Here is a 22,020-nt window from a genome sequence, read left to right as displayed (position 1 = left end):
TTGTATAGTTTTCTCCTTGGGATGTTATCAGTGGTAAAATACAGCCACCAGGGATTCATCGACACTTGATAGTTCTTGCATTTTGAAAAGCATTGTGTCTCCCCCCGCCCCCCTTTGATGAGGACTTTTAAGATTTATATTTGTCAACTTTCAAATATATAATACAGTATTTTTATTTATTTATCTATTTTGAGAGAGCGAGAGTGAGTGCACGAGTGCATAAGTGGGGGAGAGCCAGTGAGAGAGGGAGAGAGTCCCAAGCAAGCTCCATGCCACTAGTGTGGAGCCTGACACAGGCTTGAACCCACGAACCGGGAGATCATGACCTGAGCCAAAATCAAGAGTCAGGTGCTTAACTGGCTGAGCCACACAATTGCCCCATAGTACAGTGTTATTAACTATAGTCCCTACATTGTACTTTATATCTCCTTGAGTTAATTATTTTATAACTGGAAGTTTGTATCTTTTGATAATCACCCAAATCCCCTAGTCCCCCAACCTCTGCGTCCTTGTATTTGTGAGCTTGGCTTATTGTCAGAATTCCTCATATAAGTGAGATCATACATTGTCTTTTCTAACTTACTTAGCGTAATGCTCTTAGAGTCCATTCATGTTGTAAAAGTCAAGATTTCACTTTTTATGACTAAATAATACTCCAGTGTGTGTGTGTGTGTGTGCGTGTGCGCGCACACACGAGAGAGAGAGATTTTTTTAATCCATTCATTCATCAATGGAAAAGTTGTTTCCATATCTTGGCTATTGAAAACAACGCCAAAATGAATATGAGGGTGCATATATCTTTTCGACTTAGTGTTTTCATTTTCTTGGGATAAATGCCCAGAAGTGTAGTTGCGGAATGATACGGTGCTTCTGTTTCTAAGTTTTGGAGAAGCCTCCACACCGTTTTCCACAGTGGCTGTGCCAGTTTACATTCCCACCAACAGTGCACGAGCGTTCCTTTTTCTCCACATTGTCTCCAACACTTGTTATTTCTGGTCTTTTTGACAGTAGCATTCTGACAAGTGTGAGGTGCTATCTCCTGGTTTTGGTTTGCATTTCCTTGATGATGAGTGATGTTGATTAGCATTTTTTCATGTGTCTTTTGGCCATCAGTACATCTCCTTTGGAAAAATGTCTATTCAGACCCTCTGCTCATTTTTAAGTTGAATTATTTCTTTTTTATGCTATTTAGTTGAATGAGTTTGTTGCGTATTTTGGATATTAACCCTTTATCAGGTTTATGTGATTTGCAAATATCTTTTATTCCATGAGTTGCCTTTTCATTTTTTGATGATTTGTTTACCTTTCAGAAGCTTTGTAGTTTGCTGTAGCCTCATGTGGTAATTTTGCTTTTGTTGCCTTTGGTTTTGGAGCTGGACCCAGAAACTTCTCGTCAAGACTGATGTCAAAGAGCATATTGTCTGTGTTTTCTTCTAGGAGTTTTATGGTGTCAGGGCTTATATTCAAATCTTTAATCTATTTTGAGTTGATTTTTGTGTATGGTTTAAGATAGTAGTGTAGTTTAATTCTTTGGCATGTGGCAATCCAGTTTTCCAGTTTTCCCAGCACCATTTTTTGAATAGACAACCTTTTCCTGTAAGTACGTGGCTCCCTTGTAAATTAATGGATTATACGTGCATAGATTTATTTCAGGGCTCTTTTGCATTCTTCGTGTCTGTTTTTATGCCTCTATGTACTATTTGGATTCCTGTAGCTTTGTATCCTGGTTTTAGATGAGGGAGCTTGATGCCTCCCGCTTTGTTCTTTATCAAAATTACTTTAGCTATTGAGGTTTTTTTAGGATTGTTTATTTTTGTAAAAAATGCCATTGAAATTTTGGTAGGGATTGGATTGAATTAATAGATGACTTTGAGTAGTGGGGACATTCTCCTAGTACAGGCATACCTTGGAGCTTCTGTAGGTTTTGTTCCAGACCACTGCAATAAAGCAAATAGTGCAATAAAGTGAGTCACATGAGGGTTTTGGTTTCCCAGTGCATATCAAAATGACATTTGCACTGTACTGTTAAGTGCAATAGCATTAGGTCTATAAAAATAAAACTTAATTTAAAAATACTTTATTGGTGAAATGTGCTAACCATCACCTATACTTTTAGTGAGTTGTAGTCACTGATCACATATACCATAGCAAAAATAATAAAAATGAAAAAGTTTGAAATATTGCTAGAGTTGGCAAAATAGGGCACAGACACAAAGTACACAGATGCTGTTGGAAAAGTGGCGTCAGTAGGTTTGCTCAATGCAGGGTTGCCACAAATCTTCAGTTTGTGAAAGACGTAATATCTGTGAAGCACAGTAAAGTGAAGCTCAATGAAACTACATATACCTGTAACTAGTTCTTCCAGTTCGTGTGCACAGACCATCTTTCCATTTGTTTGTGTCTTCAATTCCTTTCATCACTGTCTTAGAGTTTTCAGTATACAGCTTTTTTACCCCCTTGGTTAAATTTATTCTTGGGTAGTTTATTCATTTTGATGCAGTTGTAAATGGGATTGTTATCTTAATTTCTCTTTCTGGTACTGTTATTAGTGCATAGAAACAGCAATGTTTCTACATTGATTTTTGTGTCTTGCAGGTTTACTGAATTCATACTAATTCATTTGTGACACCTTTTTGGTGCAGTGTCTACAGTTTTCTATGTATAATATGTCGTCTGCAAATAGTAATAGTTTTACCTTTCGTTTTGGAATTTTCTTGTATATTTTCTGTGGCTAAGACTTGTAGTACTACGTTGAATAAAAGTGGTGAGAGTTGACATCCTTGTTTCTGATCTTAGAGGAAAAGCTTTCAACTTTTTCACCATTGAATATGGTTATCTGTGGGCTTGTCATATTTGATCTTTCTTATGTTATGTTCCCTCTGTACCACTTGGAGAGTTTTTTTTTTTAATCATAAATGGATGTTGAATTTTGTCAAATGCTTTTTCTGCGTCTATTGAGATGATCATAAGATTTTCCCCTGTCCATTTTGTTAATGTGGTGTATCACATTGATATGTGGGCATTGAGTGAATCTTGCATCTCTATAATAAATCCCACTTGGTCATGGTATATGATTCTTTTAATAAATTGTTGAATTCGGTTAATGTTTTGTTGAGATTTTTCCATCTATATTCATCAGGAATATTAGCTGGTAGTTTTGTTTCCTTATGGGATCCTTGTGTGGTTTTAGTATCAGGGTAATGCTGGCCTTAAAAATGAGTTTGGAAATGTTCCCTCCTCCTTTTTTTTTTTTTGCAAAGTGTTTGTGAAGGATTATTTCAATTCTTTGAATGTTTGGTAGACTTCACCAGTGAAGCCATCTGGTCCTGGACTTTTGTATTTTGGGAGGTCTTAGATTACTGATTCAGTCTTCTTACTAGTAATCAGTCTTTTGAGATTTTCTATTCCTTCGTAATTGAGACTTGGAAGGTTGTAGATTTTGGCATTTACCCATTTCTTCTAGGCTGTCTAGTGTGTTGGCATATAATTGTTCATAGTAGTCTCTTAGGATCTTTTGTGTTTCTCTGGTATCATTGTAACGTCTCTAATTTCATTTATGATTTTATTTGAGCATTTTTTCTTTTTTACTTGATAAATGTAGCTGAAGCGTTATCAATTTTCCAATAACAACAATACAGCTCTTAGTTTAATTTATCTCTTGTCTTTTTAGTCTCAATTTCATTTATTTTTACTCTGGTATTTGTTAATTCCTTCCTTCTACAAACTTTGGGTTTCATTTGTTCTTTTTCTATTTCCTTGAGGTGTGAAGTTAGGTTATTTTGAGATTTTTCTTGTTTCCTGAGGTAAGCATTTATTGATAGGAGCTATCCTCTTAGAACTGCTTTTACTGCATCCCATAAATTTTGATAAGTTGTATTTCCATTTTTATTTATTGAAGGTGTTTTTTGATTTCTCCTTTGATTTCATTGACTCATTGGTTGTCAGTAACATGTTTTCTTCCTGTAATTGATGTCTAGTTTCATACCATAGTGGTTGGAAAAGATGGTTGATGTGATTTCATTCTTAAATTTATCAAGACGTGGTTTGTGGCCAATTCATGCTTTGTCCTGGGGAATGTTCCATGTGCACTTGAGAAGAATGTTCTGCCCCCCCCCTTTTTTTTTTAAATGTTTATATATTTTTGAGAAAGGGAGAGAGAGAGACACAGAACATGAGTGGGCGAGGGGCAGAGAGAGAGGGAGACACAGAATCCGAAGCAGGCCTCAGGCTCTGAGCTGTCAGCACAGAGCCCAAAGTGGGGCTTGAACCCACAAACCATGAGATTCTGACCTGAGCCTAAGTCTCTGGCTTAACCAACTGAGCCACCTAGGCACCCCTGTTCTGCTTTTGGATGGAATGTTGTGTATATATCTGTTAAGTCCATCTATTCTAACATGTCACTAAGGGCATCATTTCCTTATTCTTTTCTCTCTGGATGGTCTATCCATTGGATTAGCATTGTGTCTCTTCAGACTGTGTTTGTCCTCCCATTTAGTGTATTACTTTAGGGATTTTAAGTCTTATTTTCATTATTCAGCAAGGTGTTAACCTTGCCACAGAGTTTTTGATCTCATCTATAGTATTTTTGCATATTCAGGCTGTATATTTATATTTGTTGGCTTTCCAGTGTGTTTGAGCTCTTGATGATTTTTCTATCTCATTTATGTAAACACTAAAAACCTAAACATGATTGAGAAATGATTCTAAATTAATGGAAGGTTGTCAGTCATGGTTGAATGTTTAAAAGTTTGATTTTCCTTTATTAGTATGGGCAGACATTTCGGGTGATACGGTAGATATGTTTCTGTACTTTAGACCTATGAACCTCAGTTTTATCATAAAGAAAGTGCAACTTGGACAGGGTCCAAGAGTAACATTTGTAAAGTAGCATTTGGGAATTAGGTTCTGACTTAAAAGAGAGAAGTGCTTTTTATGTATATCCTTTGTTGATTGTCTTAAAAAACAGGGTGAAAGGGCCAATAGAAACGATAGGTGCTGGGGAAAAGAAAAAGCGAGGTGCTTTAGGAGAGAATCCAAAGAAATTTAACCATCAGTTCACATGCTGTCTTAAAATGTGTACCACTCAGTTTTAGACTAGGTCTTTATTCATTCTACAGTTAATTCAACAAACTTAGAACTTGAGAATTGTGAATATATTTAGAAGGAAAGCAGATTTGTAAAATGAATGAACAAGCCCTAAAATCTGAATTGTGGCCACATTTCTAGATAGCTGTTTAGCTTTGGGCAAGTCATTTAACCCTCCTGAGTTACTTATAAAGGGGCTGTATCACTGATGCTTAAGTTTTAATACTCTACAGTTTTAGTTGTCATAAATGTGTCCCCAGCACTTTATATTTCAAAGTGTATTTTCAGTGTGCTTTATAAAATAATAATTTACAATTAGAGAAGTTTTAGTTGCTCTTTCAAACTCTTCTGTTTTTACTAAAGTATCTAAAGAGTGACATTTGAAACATGGTAGGGAACCTTTTGTTTTAAGCACCCTTTGTTGTCATGAAATAAACGGTCATGTAATACAAAGCAAAAAATATTTTTCTCATTATAATTCTAAAATGAGAAGCAACAATTTTATCATTAATAATTCATTCGGATGATTCAAAATTCCAGACCTACTGAAGAGTACAATAAAGTTTCCTGCTAACCCTTGCTTCAGGCTACCCTGTTCCCTCCTCCACAGCAGCTAAGTTACTTCATGCACGTGAAACACATGTGGAAAAGAATCAAACGGGTGTATAGCCTTTCTTTCTTTTTTTAAATATAAATGGCATATTAGATCTACTCTTCTGCACTTGATTTTTTCATTTATTTAAAACATAAAAGTGGGATGCCTGGGTGGCTCAGTCAGTTGGGCGTCCTACTTCGGCTCAGGCCATGATCTCGTGGTTTGTGAGTTCGAGCCCCGCTTCGGGCTCTGTACTGACAGCTCAGAGCCTGGAGCCTGCGTCAGATTCTGTGTCTCCCTCTCTTTCTGCCCCTTGCCTGCTCATGCACGCTCATGCTCTCTCTCTCTCTCTCAAAAATAAATAAATATTAAAAAAAAAAAAGCAACTTAATGTTTAAAAACTTGTCAACAGAACTGGACAAAATTTTGAAATTGAAATAGGAAAGGGAGAAACTGCAGTTACTAAAATGGAAGATGCTAGAAAATAAAATCATTAGGGATTTTATGTTTTAATATGTTTTAATAAATTGAAAAATCCAAGTGAAGTGACTAAAATATATTAAAAATATAAGAAATAGAAAATCTGGACAAACCAGTTAAGTGAGGAAGAAATAAGAAAAGTCACCTGACAGCCAAGAGGGTAGCTATTGAAGGACCGCCTAAGATCAGTCACAGAAGATTCTTTGCGTTTGCACAGTGGACATTGTTGATGACCTCAGCATTTTTCACTGGAGCAGTAAGAGTGGAGGCCAAGTTGTGGCAGGGCTGCAGAGAGAACTGGAAGTGAGGACGAGGATACAGAGGAGAGAAAACATGTTCGTGTAGTTCTGTTGTAAATGACACTTACCATCCTGCCTCGTGCAGAGTAAGGAATATTTATGGTCGGAGAGTCTTGAGCATATTTAAGTGGTAATGGCCAGGAGCCCAGTACAGAGGGAAAACGTGCAGATGCTGAAGAGAAAATAAATAATAGGTGATGAGAAGTCCCTGAGGAAGGCGGAAGAATTGAGAAGCAGAGTGCCGCTGGAAGGGACTGGCCTTGGGCAGGAGGAAGCTTTTCTCTTTGCTTCCAAAGGGAAGAAAGGATTGGTGGACTTCCTGTTCCATGGCTTCCCTCTTCTCTGTAACAAAGTGGCTTCATCGTTTCTGAAAATGAGGGGAGAATGTGTACTGGTCAGTGTGGAGAATTGGGGAAAAAGCTGAATGGATAGGTGGGTGTCATTGAGGTCCAAGTGGTTTCCCAAATCGCTCAGCGCCCAGGGTGTGGGCACGGAGAGGGCCAGCAAGAGGGCTCGACTAGGCCCTGGGCTCTCACTTCTTGGTATCAGGACGCCTTTCCGTACTTCACTGGTGAATCCAGAGAGCTCTTGTTTACGTAGGATGTTTATTGATGATTACTCTGTTAGAAATTAAAACTGGGAAATTTAAAAATATTTATATTCTATGTTTACTTGTATTTCATACGATAATTAGCCCATACATGTTAACATAAATGTTTGTATGAAAACTTTATTCCAAAACAAAAGAAATTTAGCGAGAAGATTGACATTATTTTAGATTTTTGCAAACCTCTTTAATCCCTGGCATATTAGAAGGCAGTTGGGTTGTCCTGTTTCTCCATTCAACCTGTTGCGATGTGTGGTTTTCATTCAAGTATATGAAGAAACTTCATCCTCACACAGCTAGGTGGTTGGAAAAGATAGTATTTTAATAGCCTTTCAGATAATTATGGATATTCTTCTTTAATACAGAAAACTGCACAAATGGTAAGTTTCTTTAAGATTAGAGATTGGATTCTGATCCGAATCCATGAACTTTTTTTTCTTTTTTAAGATTTTGCTTTTAAGTAATCTCTATACCCAAGTTGGGACTTGAAATTACAACCTTGAGATCAAGAGTTGCATACTCCATCAGTTGAGCCAGCCAGGTGCCCATCAGTGTAATACACAAAAAAATGTTCAATCTATTTATTGATCTATTATAGTCTGGGTCTATTCTGCTTGTAGATCTTTTGCCAATGCATAATTTTGGAACTAGATTTTTTGTACTGTAATGGTTTGCTGAGTTTCATAGATCTTCAACATGTTACGTTCATTAAATGATACTTAATAATATCACCACCAACTGATCAGAAAAGCCTTTTAGTATTGGGAAAGTCATTAGGTTCACGGTGATGGCTGCAAGTTTACCACCATTGTGATCTTTGCTTGAAGGATGGAATTTTATCATTGGCAACAAATATTACCATTTTCCTTTTAGTGACAGGCTTGCTTTGTTCAGTTTTGGGGAAATGTCTGCCAAATAGACAATATCCTACTTCGTTATGAAGCGGAACTGCTTTATATGTTTGATTTCATTAAAGCAAATATGAAAAGATACTAATACTCAAGGGCTGAGATTTAGTGGAATTATACTGTATCATGATATTGAAGAGGAGTGCCTGGCTGTCTCAGTTGGTGGAGCATGGGACTCTTGATCTTGGGGTTGTGAGTTTGAGCCCCCCTTGTTGGGTGGAGAGCTTACTTAAAAATAAAATCTTTTTTAAAAAAAGTTTCTGTATAGAAACTGGCATTTTTATTTTTCTGCAAGTGCTTTTTGGTGAAGAAGGCAGTGAACTATGAGACATAAATAAAAATGCTTTTATTTTTATGCTGAGATTCCAGTGGCTTTCCTCACTGTTGCTTCTGTACCATCAGTGAAAGTGAAAGTGTGAGCACAGTAAAAATGGTGCGTATAACCTTTCATTATTATTATGATAAGGTGTTTGACCTTGCAGAACCTCTGAAAAGGTCTTCGGGACCCCTAGAGGTCCATGAACCACATTTGGAAAATTGATACTCTAAGATTTTTTTGGGTGTATTCAATGGAATTGAAATGTGATAGTAAAAGGTACTGTAAAGATTGGACCACAGACTATGGCCTGGAGAGTCTTTTACTTCTAAGAGGATACTAGTATGTGCTTGTCAACTTGTTGACATGGTGTATGACAGTTACATGGTCCCTGGTCATAAGAAACAGCTGGTGCTGACATAAGCTCTGGGGAGTGAAGAACTGTAGCAATACTGGATCAGTTCAAAGAATTTTAAGGACCTGAGTTCTAGTTGTGCGGGTTACTTAGAAGGCTCAGTAAGTTGTGAAGTTGTGAGCCTTTCCCACTCTCTGCTGCTCTCTCCCCTCTAAACTGGGATTAGTATTATTCTGCTCCCACCTTTCTCAGGGTAGTTTTGATGTTTGGATGATGCCACCTGTTCCTTACCCTAGGTCATACATTCTGCTTTGCATCTGTAAAGCTGTTTTTTGTGTGTGGTAGATGAGTCAGTAAATGTCTGTTGAGTTAATGAACTTTAACAAAACTGTTGACCTTGAGAATTCTAAATATACACAAAGAGAATTCTGTGATGAACCCCCATCTATCCTTGCCACCTCTCCTTGTCTTAACACCTGTAACTCTAGAAAAAGACGTGTTCTTTTATAAACAAGATAGGATCCCATCCAACAAAATTACATTTTGGTCCTTAATATCATTAAATATCCTCTCATGTTCAGATGTTCCCAGTTAAATTAAGATCTGTACATACACGTTTCTAGAGCTGGTTTGTTCAAATCAGATCCACACAGAGTCCACTTCTTTTTGTTAACTATGACTTGTGGTTTCTTTTAATCAACATTTTAATGCCCCCACCCTTTTATGCCAGTAACATGTTAGAGAAACTGGCTAGTTTGATAAATGCCTCAGTATTTGCTTCCCAGTGATGGTGTTTAGCTTATTTCCCTGTTCCCTACATTTTTAATAAATGGGAAATTAGACCTAAATGGTTAGATTCACCTGCAGCTTTTGGGCAAGAGTACTTAATACTGTGTGTGTCTCACAAAGGAGACACACAGTGTTTTCCTAATGCCAGGCTTGATCAGGGCATTCAAGTGTAGCAGTGTAATCTGTCCATTGTTCACCGTCCACCTTTTTTTGTCATGGTCCTGGCATCCATGATCATTGTCAGAGTGAATGAACTTGGGAACTGTGAGGTACCAAAACACCTGTATGGAGGTATTATTGAGGTACCCTTATAATTACTACTAATAAATTAGGGCAGTATCTTTATTTGAGCTAAATCATTACTGGAATAATATCCCAAAGACACAGCTATAGACAGTAAGAACATCCAAATTAGGGAATGTAGATTTAACAGTGAGAATAATTTTGTATATAATATAGAAAGAACTAATGTTTTTTTTCTTACAGATTTAGAGCCTGTCTCATAATATTGAGTCATATAAAAATAACTATTTTTTTTAATGTTTATTTCTGAGAGAGAGAGAGAGAAACAGCGTGAGCAGGGGAGGGTCAGAGAGAAAGGGAGGCACAGAATCTGGAACAGGCTCCATGCTCTGAGCTAGCCATCAGCACAGAACCCGATGTGGGTTCTCGAACCCATGAACTGTGAGATCATGATCTGAGCTGAAGTCGGACGCTTAACCGACTGAGCCACCCCGGCGCCCCCCAAAATAACTTTAAATGATTTTGTTAGTAAAGACTCAAACCATTTTATGTCTAGATTAAGAATATGATTTTAAGAATTGATCAGTACAAATACAGTTAATTGATAAAAAAGATTCCAAATGACATTACCCTTGGAGCTGTCTGGGTACTGGCAATTAAGATGTCAGATAACAGTTAACCATGATCTTTGTTTTTTGTTGGAAGAAAATAATTAAAGCATCCTATTTTACGTAGTTCATAATGAATTCGTTTGTAGAAATTATCGTTGAACCTAAGCATTGGGGAATTAAATGAATACAGTGTGAACATTTGGAAAATATTGTTTGTTTCTTGTTTTTGTTGGCTATGCCTGTTAAAATGATACTGCAAGAAAAATACTACATATTTAGAGAAGATAGATGATGGATGGCATGTTGAGGGAACCAACATGATATACCCCCTAGACCCCAGCTTTAGCATGCTCTTGAAAAACTGAAGTGTTGGGGTGCCTGGGTGGCTCAGTTGGTTAAGCGTCCAACTTCGGCTCAGTTCATAATCTCACGGTTCGTGGGTTCAGGCCCCGTGTGGGGCTCTGTGCTGACAGCTACCTCAGAGCCTGGAGCCTGCTTCAGATTCTGTGTCTCCCTCTTTCTCTGACTCTCCCCTGCTCACGCTGTCTCTCTCTGTCTCTCTCTCAGAAATAAATAAAAACATTTTTAAACAGTTTAATAAAAGAAAAAAGAACTGAAGTGTTTGTAGGTTGCCAATGGAAGATGAAATTTTACCCAGGGACCTATTAACATACTTCTTTCTTCAATAGGAAAATAAAAAGTATTTCAAGCGTAGTGAACTTGCAAAAAAAGAAGAGGAAGCGTATTTCGAAAGATGTGGCTACAAGGTATGGCTGCCTGCTTTTATGTTCAATTGCATATTTCTGAGTTTAAATTTATATAGCTAATGTTAAAGTGACAAAATTATTGATCTCTGTTCAATTTATCAATGTTATACGTTAGCCTATAAATGAGAAGCCTTCTGGAGAGGTATGAGTTCTTTTCTTTTTTCCTTCTTTTTTTTTTTTAAACATTGAATTCAGGAAAATACATGCATGACTTTTGGCTTGGAATGGTTTGGCTTTTTGTGGACAGCATGAAGTGGCTTGAGATCAAAGCTTGAATTTTGTTTCTTTGAATTCCTGGATCTGATTCTGCCTCATCTTCATCTCCACCACCAGCTCCTCTCCCCACCTCTCCCAATAAAAGTCGATTTTAAAGTTTCAAAAACATTTTGCTCATTCAGCCACAGTGGTACTACCAGTGGTATTTCCCCACTTTCACTTAAATATTTTAAGCCACTGTTTTTATGTTTACATTGTTAATAATTCCTTTTGGCCCTAAGCACCTCTGCCTGGGGTAGAATGCTGTATAACACTTATGTGCTTTTTGGTAATAAGGTCTGTTGTATAGAGAATGTTTAGAAATATTAGAAACAAATGAGTGATCTGGAAGACTGTATATTTTAGAAGCATGACTAAAAGTGTCCTTGAGGTTACACTATTTTACCCTGTTCAACTATTATCCTAGTTGAATAATTTATTGGGGTTTTTATTGGGAGGGGTTAAATGTTATGAGGTGAAGTTATGTTTAAATTATTTTAAAAGAAGAGCATATCTGGTTTAATACTTTTTAAAATAAGATTAGAAGTTGTGTTGAAATACTTTTGCCAAATTCTAAATTTGACATTAACTTTTGCTTGTGAACCATGTGTATAACACTCTTGTGCATGTAATGGGGAAAGTCTGGAAATTAATTTATCTGGCATAGCATTTCTAAAAGGAAGCATGAGGAATGCGAATGGTATGTATATGCATTTGGTTTTGTGTTGGCAGAGAGCAGGTATTGGAAATGTAGTTTCATGTTTCTGATCGATGTTTAAATACAAAACTTTGCATTTGTATTTTGATATTTTCCATAAATGTATTGATTTCACTTGCTTCTAGTTTAGGACATTAAGATACATTTTATGTAAAGAGCCACTGAATAGATAATAGGGCAGAAGAATTGTCATCTTGTCCATTGTTGTGTAACTCACACTTGGTCTGGAATGAGAACTATTTACCATGGGTTTAATCTGCTGACTTGTTGCTTTCACGGGTATTTAAATTTGAACCTTTTCAACATTTTGGTAACGTAGGAAAATAACTAAAAACAGGCAGTTTTGCCGTGTTTAAATGGCTTCAGTGATAGGTCAGTAGTTTTTTGCTTCTGTAGAGAAAAACACTAAAGCAAAGTAACTTCTGTAAAGATACTGCTTGTAGCACTGGGTCCAGTGGACAGAACTTCTTAGATCTTTCCTAAAAGTGGTTAACTGGCATTTTGTAATTAAAAATGCTTTTCATCCTGAGTGTTTTGGAGAAATCCCTGTTTTTATGCTTAAAAAGAACACAGGGTTTTCTTTCTAGAATGTGTTAATATTTCCTTCTTGGTAGTAGGGAAAATGCAGCATGTATAACTTCCATTACTTTATGAGAACTGGCTTCCATTTAAAGGCTTGATGCTGATGTCATTGGTGAAAATACAGAAGTTGATTTTTTTACCTCCATTTTCTGTCCGCACTGTTAACACAAACATAACCGTTAGCCCTGAAGTATAGGGTCAGAAGTTATATCCTTTTTAACCATACAGCCTTCTTAATGGACTGTGAGTATTCAATGTTAACCTATGTTAACATTAAATTTTTTTTAAAAATCTTTTGGGATTTTAAATTAGTTCCATGATCAGATGGGAAGCCATGTTTCGATATCTTTTTACAGACCACACCTTGGGGCTTACAAATGCTGAACTTAATTTTTTTAAACTGTGAGCTGGGCAGCAGACTCCAGAAGATACATGAAAAGATCACCCTACCCATCCCCACCCGCAGGTTCATACATACAAGAATGTCTGCTCTTGGGGTGGGGGTGGGGGTGGGTATGAGCAGAAAGGTGCTCCCTCTGTGGTTGGTGCTGTTGTGCTGTTACTGCCCCCCACAAGGTTCAGAGCTCAGCCTGCGGGCAAATTGTGTGTAGCTTTGGGAGTGTTTCTACATGTCCAGCAGTGGTCTCGGGGCTCTTGGAATCCCCCCTTTCCAAAAGGGGGGTCGGAAAAAGCAGGAGCTTGAGGTTTCACATGTTTCTTAGAAAACACTGTTTTTTGGGGTTTGTTTTGTTTTTGTTTTTGTTAAAACCCAGAGAAAGGATCAAATAACCCTGGAGGATGATTTTCTCAAAGAGGAGAAGTGAGTTGATGGTTGTTAAGAATAGAGTTTAACTTGTTTAGAGTCTAGGGAGAAATGAGTCTAAACTTCAACCCTTGTAAGTTATAGATTTTGGAAATCATTATACATCTGTCACTTTTCAGTAGCAAGAGTGGTGTCTCCTGTGTGCGTGCTTGCTACCAGTGTCCCTGAGATGGAGAAGTGTGGTGAGCTCTCAAAATCAGGCACATGTATTAGGAGCTTTTTCCTCAGTGAAAAATTTAGGAAACCTTCAATATTCAAAACCTATTTAATTTCCATGAGCAGTTAATACATAGAATGATAAATACTACCTGTATTATCTTGCAAAAGCTGAATTTGATTTCTTTTGGCTATTACTATAGATACAGCCAAAAGAGGAGAACCAGAAACCATTAACTTCTTCGAATCCAGTGTTAGAACTTGAACTTGCAGAGGAAAAGTTACCCATGACTCTTTCTAGGCAAGAGGTAAGTGTATGTATGAGTGTGTCCTGAAAAAAAAAAACCATCCACAGCATTCGCATTTATTTCCAGTTTCTTCCAGTAAGTTTTATGTCATTATTGCCAACACTGAATAAAAATACTGTGCAGTATTCATGAGGTTCTAAATTAATCTCTGCTTTTCTTGATACTCTTAAGCTTTTAAAAGAATATATTTTTCTAAACTTTAGAAACTAAACACATTGCTCTAAATAAGTGTATATACATTCTAAGTAATTATACTTAAATTATTTGTCTAAATTACTTTGTTTTTAATTTTTTTATTAAAAAATTTTTTTAGTGTTTTGTTTATTTTTGAGAGAGAGAGAGAGAGACAGCATGAGCAGGGGAGGGTCAGAGAGAGAAGGAGACACAGAATCTGAAGCAGGCCCCAGGCTCTGAGCTAGCTGTCAGCAAAGAGCCCGACGTGGGACTTGAACCCCCGAACCGTGAGATCATGACCTGAGTCGAAGTCGGATGCTCAACCGACTGAGCCCCCCAGGTGCCGCAGATTTTGATTTTTAATGCAGCATGACAGTGTCGACTCCAGGTTGTGGTCAGTGAGTTCTCAGCTGACTCTAGACTTGATTTTCCTTCTGTATCTGAAAGTTAACACCCCCTTCCATCTTCATACTTTTCTCATGTGTTCTGGTTACACAGATGGAGGCTTTGCTGAAACAGCCAAAGGACGTAGACACGTTACAGATTTTCAGATGTGACAGTAACTCACTAGATCTGTTAATGGAAAATGAAAGAAAAAATAACCGCAACTGGCTTTTTCTATTTAAATTTTGAAATACGTATTTGGTAACCTAAAGGAGGAATTATTATTACTAAAAACATAGGAAGTACTACTATTGTTAATTTTTTTATAGGTTATCAGAAGATTGAGAGAAAGAGGAGAACCAATTAGACTATTTGGAGAAACTGATTATGATGCATTTCAGCGTTTAAGAAAAATAGAGATCCTCACACCAGAAGTTAACAAGGTAAGAAGTCAGAACAAAAGTCGAACAATATCCCTGTACCACATAAACTAGAATAGTATGGAGTTTGAGCAATTGTGTTATTATAGGGAAAAATGGAAAAATAAAGTTGCCAGACTACTGCTAAAGTAATTTTTAAAGTTGAGTTTTTAAAAAAGCACCTGTCTAATTTAATTATAAGCACCTATCTTGACATAATTAATAGCACCTTTCTTAAGCATACAGTTCAGTACATTTTGACAAATTCTTATAAATGTAACCACTACACTTAGGAAGATACACAAGTGTTTTCCTCACACGGAAAGTCGCCTAGTGCCCCTTCTTTTTTTTTTTTTTCTTTTTAATGTTTTATTTATTTCTAGGAGAGAGAGAGAGAGAGCGTGAGCAGGGGAGGGTCAGAGAGAGAGGGAGACACAGACTCTGAAGCAGGCTCCAGGCTCTGAGCTGGCAGTCAGCACAGAGCCTGACGCGGGGCTCGAACCCACGAACCGCGAGATCATGACCTAAGCGAAAGTTGGACGCTTAACCGACTAAGCCACCCAGGCGCCCCGCCTAGTGCCCCTTCTTAGCCAGTCCTCCTATTCCTTCTCCTCCATGTGTGAACAACCACCTTTTAAAATTCTACCTCTGTAATTAGGTGGAACTTAACGGAGGACGATGTGGGAGAAGAAGGGGAAAAATAGTGGGGGAGGGGGAGGGAGGCAAACCATGAGAGACACTTGAATGCCGAGAACAAACTGAGGGCTGATGGGAGTGTGGGTGAGGGGGAGAGGGGTGATGGGCATAGAGGAGGGCACTTGTGGGGATGAGCACTGGGTGTTATGTGGAAACCAACTTGACAGTAAACTATTTAAAAAATAAATCAATAAAATTCTACCTCTGGAGATTAATTTTGCTTGTTCGAGTATTTCATGTAGATGGAATCATGAGAGCATGTCTGGCTTCTTATGCCAAGCATAATTTTTAGATTCATCGTTGTTACTGCAGAAATCAGTAGTTTGTCATTGTTGACGGTATCCAGTTGTCTGATATACCACCATTTGTTTCCAGCTTTGGGCTATTAAGAATAAAACGGCTATGACATTCTTCCACTAGTCTTTTTTATGTGTGTGTGTGTTTGTTGAGAGAACAGGCACATGCACACGTACTGGGGTGGGGGTGGGGGGGAGGCATAGACAGAGATCGTGACCTGAGCCGAAATCAAACGTTGAGCACTTAACCGACTGAGCCACCCAGGCAACTGCACAAGTCTTTTTTGGATCTAGGTTATTTTTCTTGGGTAAATGTGACATCTCTTGGTAAATACATGGAAGTAGAAGTGCTGACTAGTAAGAGTAAATGTATGATTACATTTTTAAAAAAGTGCCAAATATTTCCAAATGTCCTCAGCCTTTGTTATTGTCAGTCTTTGAAATTGTGACCATTCTCTCGTAGGTGTAGTGGTATGTATTTCATCGGGGATCTGTTTATGGCTCCCTGATAACTAAAGGGAATGAACATCTTTTCATAGACTTACAGCCTGTATATTTCTGTGCAGAATGTGTAAAAATCTTTCGTTCATGTTTTAATTAGGTTGTTTGCCATTTTATTTTTGAATTCTAGTTCTTTATATATTCCTAAATACAAGTCCTTTGACAGATACACAGATACAAGTTTTATGACGTTACTACTTGTGTTTGGCTTACCTGTTTTCTTCATGGTGTCTTTTGATGGACAGAACTTTTAAATTTTGATGGAATCTACTTTTTTTTATGGTTGCTGCTTTTGATGTTTTGCTTGAGAAATATTTACCCATCCCTCGGTTTTGAAGAGATACTCTTCTGTATTTTGTCTAAAAGGTTAATAGCTTCATCTTTTACATATAGGGCTCTGATCAGCATATGGTTTGTCTTGGTGAATATTCCTTGGGCTTCTGAAAAGAATGCATTTTCTGCGTTGGGTAAATGTCGGGCACCCAGTGGTAGTGTTGTTCACATCTTCTGTGGCCTTACTAACTAACCTGTTGGCTCTGGTAGTTACTGAGACACAGCTGGGGTGACCTGCGGCAGTGTAACGGATCACCCCGAAACTTAGTAGCTGCAAACAGTTTATTATCCTAAGATCTTTTTCGGTCCTCTGTGACTAACAAACCATCCTGAAACTTAGTAAGGAAATTAAGGATCTCTTACAGTTCTGTAGTTTGATCGGGGTAAACCGGGCAGTTTTTTACTTTTGTGCTTGCATGAGGTTGCAGTCTTATGAGGGCTGTGACTGAGGTCATCTGAAAGATCCCCTGGACTGACCTTCCAGCTGCGCCATATCTTCAGGGTCCGTCCATGTGGTAGGATGTGTTTCCACATGTCCTTCCTTTTTAAGGCCGAGTAATGCTGTGTTGTGTGTATGGATCCATTGTTTTTATCCACTCAGCTTCAGCGGACAGTGGAGTCGGTTCTCCCTTCGGCTGCTGTGAACGGTGCTGCCACCTGCGGCACAGGTTCAGGTGGCTGCTTTCACTGCTATTATGTGTGTCCCCAGATGGGGGATTGGTGGGCTGTGTATTCTGTGTTTCACTTTTTTCTTTTCAAGCATCAATGAATTTAAAACATTTTCTTCAGGTGTATTTAATATTCACAACAATCTTTGAAAAATTTTTTCAGTCCTTTTTTTAAACCTTAACTTAGGGTGCCTGGATGACTCAGCCGATTGAGCATCTGACTCTTGATTTTGGCTCCAGTCATGATCCCAGGGTCATGGGATTGAGCTCGGCATCAGGCTCCATGCTGAGTGTGGAACCTGCTTGAGATTCTCTCTCTGTCTCTCTCCCTCTCTCTGCCCCTCTCCTCTGTTCTTGGGTGCATGCACACGTTCTCTCTAAAACAAAACCTTATGGTCTTGGAAAGAGTCTTTCCTTGTTTGAAGATAGTATTAAAATATTAACGTGAACTATTAAATTACTATGTGATTTACTTTTTCTACTAGTCATATTTAATTGAAAATTTTTCTAGTTATTAGTATTTTTTTACAATCTACTGTATTTAAAAAAATTTTTTTAAATGTTTATTTTGGGACAGTGAATGAGCATGAGCAGAGGAGGGGAGGGGCAGAGAGAGAGAATCCCAAGCTCTGCAATGACAACAAAACTTGAACTCACAAACCATGTTATCATGACCTGAGCTGAAAACAGGAGTGGGACACTTAATCCACTGAGCCATGCACGGTGTCCCAAACCTGTTGTATTTTAATCTTGCTCAAGGTTGTCCCAGATGCTAAAGAGTTTATTTGTACCTTTGAAAAAAAAAAACTGAGGTACAATTGACATATTGCATTATATTAGTTTTAGGTATACAACTTAGCAATTTGATATTTGTATATATTGTAAAACGATTGCCACAATAAGTCTAGTTAATATCTGTCACCATACATAGTTAAAAGTGTTTTTCTTGTGTTGAGGGCTTTTAAGCTCTACTCTTGACAGGTTTTAAATATGTAATAACATGGGTACTTGGGTGGCTCAGTCGGTTAAGTGTCCAACTTTGGCTCAGGTCATGGGCTCACAGTTCATGAGTTTGATCCCCACATCGGGCTCTGTGCTGACAGCTCGGAGCCTACTTCGAATCCTCTGTCTTCCTTTCTGTCTGCCCCTCTCCTGCTCGTGCTTTTTCTCTCTCAAAGATAAATAACATTTAAATACGCAACGTGGTATTAGCTGCAGTCACTGTGCTGTGGCACTCCATCCCTGTGCTCTAACTGGAAGACTATTTTAAGCTGATAACAGCTAAGTGTGAATGAATGTTAAAGCTTTATATTTTTACTACCCTCTGCCACATATTAGGTTTTTTGATGTCACATTTTACATGTTTTTATCTTGTAAATCCTTTAATTCTTACAGTTACATTTTTACTGGATTTGTCTTGAAATCTTCATACTAGTTTGTGATTGATCTACTACCTTTACTATATATTTACCTCTTCCAGCGAGATTTATACTTTCCTATGGTGTAATTAATTAACACTATTTTCAGCTTAAGGAAGGCCCCTTAGCATTCCTTGTAGGGCTGGTCTAGTGGTGACGGATTCCTTTAGCTTTACTTGTCTGAAAGACCATTCTGAATGGTAACCTCCAGGCAGAGTGTTCTTGTTTGGAAGTTGGAAGTTTTTTCTTACAGCACTTCGAATATATTGTGCCCCCTCCCCTTTGTTGTGAAAAGCTTCTGCTAAAAATCTACTGATAATCTTATAGGGGTTCCTTTATATACAACAGTGGTTTTTCTTTTGCTGCTTATAATACTCTCTCCTTGTCTTTACCTTTTGACATTTTAATTAGAAGGTGTCTTGGCGTGGGTTATGTGTGACTTTCTGAGGTTATTGCCATACCATTTTCCACAGCAGCTGCACCAGTTTACATTCCCAGCAAGGAAGGGTTCCATTTCTCCACATTCTCGCCAGTACTTAATACTTATTATTATTTTTGATCATAGCTATTCTGATCAGTTTGAAGCGTTATTTTATTGTGGTTTTGATTTGCGGTTCCCTAATGAGTAGTAATGTTAAGTATCTTTTTGTTTGTTTATTGGCTTTTTGTATGTGGTCTTTTTTATTTTTAATATTTTGGATGTAGTCTTCTATTCAAGACCTTGCCCATTTTTAATGAGGTGTGGGGTTTGTTGTTAAATTGCAGGAGTTCTTTCTATATTCTGGATATTAGTCATTATCCGATTATTAATTTGCACATTTTTCTCCCATTCCATGGGTCTTTTCACTCTGTTGATAGTATCTTTGCAGAAAAGCTTTAAATTTTGATGAAGTCCAATGTACCTTTTTTTTTTTTTTTTTTTTGGCCTGTGCTTTTTGTTGTATCTAAGAAATGATGGCCAAATACAGTATCATGAAGCTTTTCCCATGTGTTGTCTTAGAGTTTTATTGTTTTAACTCTTACATTTATGTCTTTGATCCATTTTGAGTTAATTTTTTTTTTAATGTTTACTTTTGAGAGAGGGTATGAGTGAGGGAGGGACAGAGATAGAAGGAGACACAGAATCCGAAGCAGCCTCCAGGCTCTGAGCTGTCAGCACAGAGCCCGATGCAGGGCTCGAACTCCCAAACCATGAGATCATGACCTGAACTGAAGTAGGATACTTAACTGACTGAGCCACCCAGGAGCCTTTTTTTTGAGTCAATTTTTATATGTGGTGTAAGGTGTGGGTCTAGCTTTAAAGCTTCTGTTTTTATCAAATGGTCACAAATTGGATGTGGATAGAATGTGGAATTGGCTGGTTTATTAGAAACCTAGTAAAAGCCTAGGATATAGGTGAGATGCTAGTCGTATATATACTATTGACATTGCTGAATATTACCGGAACTCAGAATAGTTGTGAAACGTTGGATTTTTTAAGTCAACTGGGAAAATGGGTTGGAGACTCTAGCAGAGACCTGGTCACTTTGGCTAGAACTCCTTAGAAAATTAAAGCATTTATGGATGCACTCATTTGCATTTGTCACACATGTACTTTATTTTTCTGACCAGAGGAGGTATTGTGCATACATTCTTTCAATTTAAATATGTTCATGATGATTAACTTTGGACAGTAATGATAGCTGTGTAATAAATTGAAACCTTTCTTGAGTCTCTAGTTTTACTGAGCTCGTAACTCCTTGTGGAGGAAGAAAATCAATTGGACTTATTCTTAGTGAAAAATCAAGAGTGAAACATCAGTGAAATTTTATAGGAGGTATAATTTTTCACCGTTCCCAGGGATTGAGAAATGATTTGAAAGCAGCTTTGGATAAGATCGACCAGCAATACCTCAACGAGCTTGTTGGTGGCCAGGAACCTGGAGAGGAAGACACACAGAACGATTTGAAAGTCCATGAAGAAAACACCACAATCGAGGAGTTAGAGGTAATCTCCACACCCACCTGTTCTCACTTCCCGTTGCATCTTTCATTCCCTGGGGCAGACGCCCAAGTTCATCAGATGATTCACATCGGAGCACCCCACTGTGGTCTTAGGTTATTACAAAGACCCTTTTAAAATGTCATGCTTTTACTTATTCACTCCCTTTTTCCTCAATTCTCTATTCACAGTACCCTACTTCCTGCCTTCAAAAGCAATCATTTAGCTCTGTTTGATTTGCCTCCTTGTAAAACCAGTGGTCTTGTAAAACCAGTAGTTTTGTATGCTTGTGTTTTTAATATACATAAACGATACTGTACAGTGAAACTCCCTTTTTCTCTTTCCACTTAGAACTGTATTTAAGATCCATCCTTGATGCTGTATGTGTATCTAAACCTTTGATTTGTAACTACGGCGTAGCATTTCATGCTTGGTGGCATTCACTGTCTTTTACTTTGTGCTGCCTCACAATGAGGGCTGCATGGCTCGGGCTCCCTAGGACCACAGACAGCTTTGGCAGGGGCAGCCTTGTCTGTACCCCTGTGGATTCAGAGGCAGGGTTGCTGGATTTATAAATGTTTCACTTGTCCAGTACTGTCAGGCTGCTTTCTAGAATGCCCGTAGCAGTCTACCCCAGTCCCCACCCCGTCAGCAGTGTGTGAGTGCCTGTTGTTCCCACGTCCCTGTCAGCACGCGGCAGTATCTTGCTCTCTAATTTTTGCCACTGTGATGAATGTGGCGTGATACGTGTAATCTTAATTAAAAAGCAGTGTTATACTATCTAAATATCTAGCTCATGCTAAAATTAGGGCTTAGTTTAAAGCGTTAACTACTTAATAATACACAAACTGTTATTTTTCTGTTTCCTTTCATTCTTGGCTACACCCTGCGCTAGTAAGGTCATAGTTCTGGTAATTGTGCCCTGTCTTTGTCCCCCTCACTTACTGATGCACCCTAAATTTGACAGAAAAAAATCACTGTGAGCAACCAATTGTTGGCTTGTTTTCTTCTGAAATAGCTATCTGTATTGAGATAGTCACTTACTGTACAACTTAGCCATCTCAGGTGTACAGTTCACTGGTTTTTAGTATATTCGCAGGTTGATCAACCATCATAATCTAATTCTAGAACAATGTTTCCCTAAAAAGAAATCTACCCATTAGCTGTCAGTCCTCTAAGCCCTCTTTTTTGATTTTTGATTCATAAAAGATAACCTACTCTCTAAATTTAAATGGCAAGTTGTATTTTCTTTTT

At 37.9% G+C, this 22,020-nt stretch overlaps 1 protein-coding gene across 2 annotated transcripts in view; it reads left to right on the top strand.

The window, feature by feature from the left end:
- The window catches only part of PRPF18 (pre-mRNA processing factor 18), a 53,775-nt gene that overhangs the window by 6,384 nt on the left and 25,371 nt on the right, over positions 1 to 22,020 (top strand). For both annotated transcript variants that reach the window (XM_077758470.1, XM_077758469.1), the window contains exons 2-5: positions 10,978 to 11,055; positions 13,793 to 13,897; positions 14,785 to 14,898; positions 20,626 to 20,772. In XM_077758470.1, coding sequence (XP_077614596.1) covers positions 10,978 to 11,055; positions 13,793 to 13,897; positions 14,785 to 14,898; positions 20,626 to 20,772 — 444 coding nt within the window. The remainder of the gene's footprint in view (positions 1 to 10,977; positions 11,056 to 13,792; positions 13,898 to 14,784; positions 14,899 to 20,625; positions 20,773 to 22,020) is intronic.

This window comes from Crocuta crocuta, unplaced genomic scaffold (assembly GCF_008692635.1).
Source record: "Crocuta crocuta isolate KB4526 unplaced genomic scaffold, BGI_CrCroc_1.0 scaffold32, whole genome shotgun sequence".
Taxonomy (NCBI): Eukaryota; Metazoa; Chordata; class Mammalia; order Carnivora; family Hyaenidae; genus Crocuta; species Crocuta crocuta.
The sequence above is the reverse complement of the archived record's forward strand: the minus strand, read 5'-3'. Positions and strand labels throughout refer to the sequence as shown.